The 5,595-nt window shown below is 54.8% G+C and overlaps 1 protein-coding gene across 1 annotated transcript in view; it reads right to left on the reverse strand.

Annotated features, from left to right (window-relative positions):
• Positions 1-365: 365 nt before the first annotated feature.
• The window catches only part of ZP3 (zona pellucida glycoprotein 3 (sperm receptor)), a 7,428-nt gene continuing 2,198 nt past the window's right edge, over positions 366-5,595 (reverse strand). Inside the window, exons 2-7 of the mRNA XM_012640233.1 lie at positions 4,629-4,728; positions 4,375-4,552; positions 4,157-4,277; positions 1,133-1,224; positions 913-1,049; positions 366-574 (exon numbers count right to left, since the gene is read on the reverse strand). Of these exons, the coding sequence (XP_012495687.1) occupies positions 366-574; positions 913-1,049; positions 1,133-1,224; positions 4,157-4,277; positions 4,375-4,552; positions 4,629-4,728 (837 nt within the window). The remainder of the gene's footprint in view (positions 575-912; positions 1,050-1,132; positions 1,225-4,156; positions 4,278-4,374; positions 4,553-4,628; positions 4,729-5,595) is intronic.

The following is a 5,595-nucleotide window of genomic DNA, read 5'->3' on the forward strand; positions in this document are numbered from 1 at the left end:
ACTGGCCTTTGGGCTTCTAACATCTGGCCACGTGGCTTGCTGCCTGCTGCCATTAGGGAAGGGATCAGATCCGTGGGGCCTAGAGACACAAGATTCTTGGCTAGCCTAGGAGTCGGGCTGGCTCGGCCCACCCTGCTTTGGCTCCAGCAGCGTCCACCTTAGCCATGTAGAGGGCACTAGATCCTTACAGTTGCCCCTGGGGAAATGCACCCTCCCCGCTGTGCAGACAGTGGGCTTGAGACACAGCAGGACTTGCTGGATCATGCTATGTGTACCCGGCCCAGTTTCCCCGTCCCCAGGCTGCCATTACCAGTTCTGACCCCCTGTCTAGTCACTGCACCACTCCCAGACAGTGCTTTCTTCTTTTATTGGGAAACAGACACAGGGTGGGAAACAGAACCCCGCCTGGTGAGAGCCAGGACGACAGCGGCCAGGGCCAGGGATGCCACTGCAGCCAGGCCTCCACCTAGTGCCACGGAGGTGTGAGCCGGAGAAGTCCATCCTTCCATGTCATGGTCACTAGCCTTTCCGAGGAAGATCAGCGGCCCCACGGTGACATCTGCTTCATCTGCCACTGCAGGGGGCGGAAAACAAGACCACCACCTAAAAGTCACCTTAGTCCCCAACCAGGAATCAGGTTACCCTGCCTCAGTGGGCTGAGATTACAGATTGTTTTGACAGCCATGTTATTCTCCCCACAAGCCCCATTGTATCCAAGGCCCCGGACAATAGAGCTACCCCAGCTGCCTCTGGGTGGGGGCTTGGCCCCTCCTACCTAGCCCCAAGATGGGTTAGAAGGCCTGAAACTGCATTCTAGGGGTAGACAGCCTGCCTGGGGGACACGGGGAGAGAATACCACCCTGGAGTGACAGCAGGTACCCTGGACTGAGCAGGGGCTGTCCTAGGACCTACCGTGCCTGCGTTTGCGGGAAGTGGACTTGGGCCACGGGCTCATGACACGGGGCTGTCTCCTGGAGTGGCCCAGAATGCCACAGTCACCCTTGTTACAGCAGTCACAGATGTCAGCAGTGCCTTCTACTGGGGACCAGCTGGGAAGGAAAGACAGGCAGCTGAGGCTTTTGTTGCCCGCAGGAAGCTGTTTGCTGTAGTACATGGGGGGGAACAGACACACCTGTTGGAAGGCTTGCTGAAGGAGCAGGCTTTGTTGAGTTGGTTTGGGTCCTGGTCAGCCAGAGTGACCTTCAGATGACAGGTGATATATATCTGGAAGTAATAACAGCTATTTCTAGGCTGTGCCAGGGAGTTTAAGCTCGTTTCCATATAACCCTTTGAAGGCAGGGAGGGAAGAGCTCTCTCTGAAGTGGTCTAGAGGTTTACTTGCCCAAAGTTGCAGAGCAAGCCGCAAGTCTAGTTCTAGACTGGAATCCATACCTTTATTCCTCCAGTCTCCCAAACTTGTCTGATTACGGAGCATGCTCGACCTGGGCTTGTGAAGTCAGAACCCTCTGATGGAACTAGAGATGGAACATCATTAAGTGGCTTGACCTACCCTCAGGTGACAGGTGGTGGACACCTTACTAGCAGGCAGCTTGGCTGGGCTTCCAAGACTGTACCTGACTAGTTGACAAGCCGCTCTTCCTCTCAGGGATGTGGTTATTAGGTATTGCCCTCTTTCAGCTGGGGAGAGGGGGCAAGTTTGTTCTGTGACCCAAGGTCTTCAGGCACATCGAGGTCTTATAGACTAGCTCCCTCGGAGCTCCTATCTCAGATTTGAGAGCCAGCTTTCTGGTTGTTTCCTTAGGCAAGCTTCCCTGAGCCTCTTCTTCCTTAGGCACATGCCTCCATCAGTCTGTCTGTCCTAGGTCAGGTTCCTGTGGTACCTGTCCATGACGTGAGCACAAGACAACCCCAGGCCGGTGCCCTGGCACAGCCCCAGCCCCTGGGAAATGTCGCCTGCCCACCCTCATTTAACAAGTGCTAAAGGAAGGTGACACAAGCCCCTGCTGGAAATAGAGGGCCCTGTGTCCAGCTGAGCTGTCAGCTGCCCTCAGCCTTCTAGTCCCAAACGGGCTGATATCCAACCACCCGGGGAGGGGCCCCTTTTGCAGAGCTGGGGTTCAGTGTGGTCCTGGCCCATTGCCAGGCAGAATGTCCCTTCGTATTCTGGGCAGGGCTTCAGTGTCTCCCTGTTCAACTCTGGAAGGGCATGGAAATCCCAAAGCTGCAGCTTCCTGCAGAGCCACGAGCCTTGGCTACCACCTAGCGGCCAGATGTACCAGCAGGGAAACCACTTCAGAAGCCATTTAAGTTCAGACCTTTCAACAAGCCAGGATGTTCTCGGACAGCCTGTTCTATCCACCTGCCCTGCAAGAGAAAGTAGTCTAGGCCCTTTAGAGCCCATATCCCAGGAAGGAGAAGGGCTTTTGTCTTTAGCTTCCTCCAGTACATTCTTGTGCTAACTAGAACCTAAAAACCCTGGGTGGTTCCCCTGTCATTCTTAAGATCATTCCTTTTCCTTTGAGCCTTGGGCTAGTCTGCCAGGAGGAGCCCTCTGAGGGATCAGACCACCTTCCGAGGTGTGTTTTCCTCTGGTCTTGGTTACCCTCCTATGCCTGGAGATGCAGAAGGCAGCTCAGTTTGCACCTGTACTGATGGCTACCTCTTCTATGAGGCCTTGTCCTGATCCTCCTTCCAGACTGGACCAGCCCTGAAGTCAACATTGACTCTACCCCACCAGGATCTTCTACCCTAGGACCCACAGGTCTCTAATCAGGGACCAGGCCTTTCTCCAAGTCTGTCTTTTTTCCCCAGCCCCATTCAACCTAGGACCTGCCCTCAAGAGCTTCAGGCCATCTTATTATCTTAGATTCTTGCCCCTCCTGCTATCTGCTAGTCTGTATTGGATTTTCTCTTCTCACAAGGCTGCTGGAAGAGGTAGGGTAGCGTCCATGCAGTCTCCTCCAAACTCCTATTTCACCCCTTAGCACCGCCCAGCCACGCCAAGCCTCTGCTTCAGTGGTTTGCAAACCCAGCTGTTTACTAGAATCACCTGGGAGCTTATGTGGCTTCTGATGCATTTCCAAATAAAACAAGATGGACCAGTGGATGGATAATAGAGTGCTAACAGGAGGACCTAGACAATAGGCACATAGGTGCTTGCTGTAAAATTCAAGATTTATCATGTGTTGGAAAAAGGTAATGCCAGTATCCCAATTAAGTTAATATAGAGGATTATCTACAAGCACCAGTATTTGATTTTTTCCAGGTGATCAGTATAGAGCCAGCATTGACAGACACCTGTTTTAGTGATTTCTCCTTCCTGACCGGCTATTCTAAGCTTCACATTCCCCTACTCCCATTTCAGGGAGTTTAAAAGTGACTTGATTTTTTACTCCTAAGAGCCTACCCACTATCTGGCTAGGAATCAGTCCCACCACCTGTGCCTTCCCACCTCCAACTCCCCCGCCCCCAGCCATCAGGAACAGTCTGCATTTTATTCCCTCCTCCCCCAGCCCCCTTAGCTTCAACCTGGGCTTTCTAGCTTAGTGGTTGTTGAGGTGGGCCCCAGATTAGTACCAATGTCACCTGGATGCTTGTTAGGAATGCAGATTCCAGGCTCCATGCTGGACCTGAGCGTGGGGCCCAGCAGTCTGTTTCAACAAGCCCTCCAGGTGATGCCACCGTCAGAATCACTGGCCTTGCCTATGATCAAGTTCGAGAGGCTACCTGGTTAGGAAGTTCGTACCTGCTTTCTTTGCCCCTGGGGACAGCCTCCAGGAAGACTGACACCTGCTTTTTGTCAACTCCTTCATTCAACCCATCTGGGTTCTGGCCCTGCCGACCTTGGCAAGGACAAGGTCAGCAACTGATCATGAGACCCAGCAGTTTTTGGTCTTATTTGAGCTGTCAGCTAGATCTCCTGGGTCCCTGCTCTCCTGGTCTTTCCTGTTTCTAGGACCCCTGACTCTCCCCACCCTGCGTGGGTTCTCTACCTACCCCTTAGGGGTGTGTGTCACTCATCCTTCTCCTTGAAGGCCTCACTAAAGCCCAAAGCTTTATCTACAGGTAGGTTTGTTGTGTTATAGGGACAGAACTATCAGTCATTTGCTCAAGGAGAGAGCTAGGGAGTGACCCCTAGTAGGATAATAAGACCGAAAGCTCACCGTCATTCCAGGTTATTAAAAGGAGCTCTTACCACGTTTCTGGAGTCATTAACGAAGCTGAACACATCCACTGTGAACTGTAGAGTGTCTGGCCCGGGTCTGGGGGCCTTGAACACGGAAGAGGCATCCGAAAGACGACCATCGACAAGACAACTTGGAAGAGAACGAGTGAAGGATGGTGTTAGGCCAGCAGGTGGCTCTAGGGCCATCCCGATAGGAAGGTGCCCTAGGAAGGGAGCCCAGCCCTCACCCATGGAAGTCCACGATGGTGTGGTAAGGGGAGGTGTTCTGGTCTGGTGTCGGCGTGGCCACACAGTGGTCTACGAACAGCCGCAGTGGCACGTGGCTACCGGTGTGGATTTCTGCCTGGAGGTGAGCCGTGTCTCCCAGGTGGAAGGTGGGGGACCTCTTCTCAGTGCTCCAGTTCTCTGGAAGAGACGGCCAGGGGTTCGAGACTGCCCAGTGCTTTCCCAGCAGCTGCCCTGCCCAGCCCTCCCTGCTTACCCTCCATCAGGCGCAGAGAGAAAGCCAGCTTCTCCTCCGAGAGCACCGTGGTCTTAAAGGGCACCCAGGTGGGCAGGATGGCCTGGCTGCTCACATTGCCCTGCCTGGAAGGAGAGCCGTAGCTGCCCACACCTGCCCAGGGCCACACACCACCTGGGCCCCCACTGGTGGGGGTGTGTCTTTCCACCCCCTTGCAGAGCCTGCAGCTGTGCCCCAGCCAGGCTGCTGAACAGTCCCCTTTGCTCTGCTAAACTTCTGCACCTGTGCGTGGCACGGCCAGCCCAGCTGTGACATCTGGGCTGCAGTGTGAAGACAAGTACATCTGACATTAGAAGTTTGCTTTCTAGACTAAGATCTGTTCCTTGTTAACTTTAGCCCTGGAGGCTCAGATCTGGGGCCTGAGGCAGCAGCCCCTGCACGGCACCCCTCAGTGTGGTGGCTCTGCCCAGGCACACCAGCTCGTGCCTTATGTCCTGGTGTCACCACTGCCCACTTCACTTCTCTGACCTCCTCCCAGACTGGTTCAGGGCAGGGACTAAGACCCCGTGTGAGCCTGGCACCAGACCCAGCATCGTCTTAGAGACATAGTCACTCTCTCCTTCCACTTCGGTGCCTGAATTCACAGGCACATGCTTGATGTGCCAGGGGTTCCAGGGCCACCAGAAGAGAACAGGCCCAGCTCAGAGGCCTAGCGCCTGCCACAGCACTACAGAAAGACTGCTTCTGAATGCCCAGGAGGGCCTGGGCTGGCACAGCACCACCCAAGGCTGGGCAGCTCTGCAGCTTCCACTGAGAGACAGTTGGGCCCCCGGTGCATTTCTGGGGATCAGACTAGACTCAGCAGCCCCCGCCCCCACCAACCTCCTGCCAGGGCTGGAGGAGTAACCACAACCACAAGCACTTCCACCCCTCACAGCTGCACTGCAAACTGCTGCCCAGAGCTGACCCACCTGCCTGCAGCCATGGC

Source organism: Propithecus coquereli, unplaced genomic scaffold, assembly GCF_000956105.1.
Source record: "Propithecus coquereli isolate 6110/MARCELLA unplaced genomic scaffold, Pcoq_1.0 Scaffold150, whole genome shotgun sequence".
Classification (NCBI taxonomy): Eukaryota; Metazoa; Chordata; class Mammalia; order Primates; family Indriidae; genus Propithecus; species Propithecus coquereli.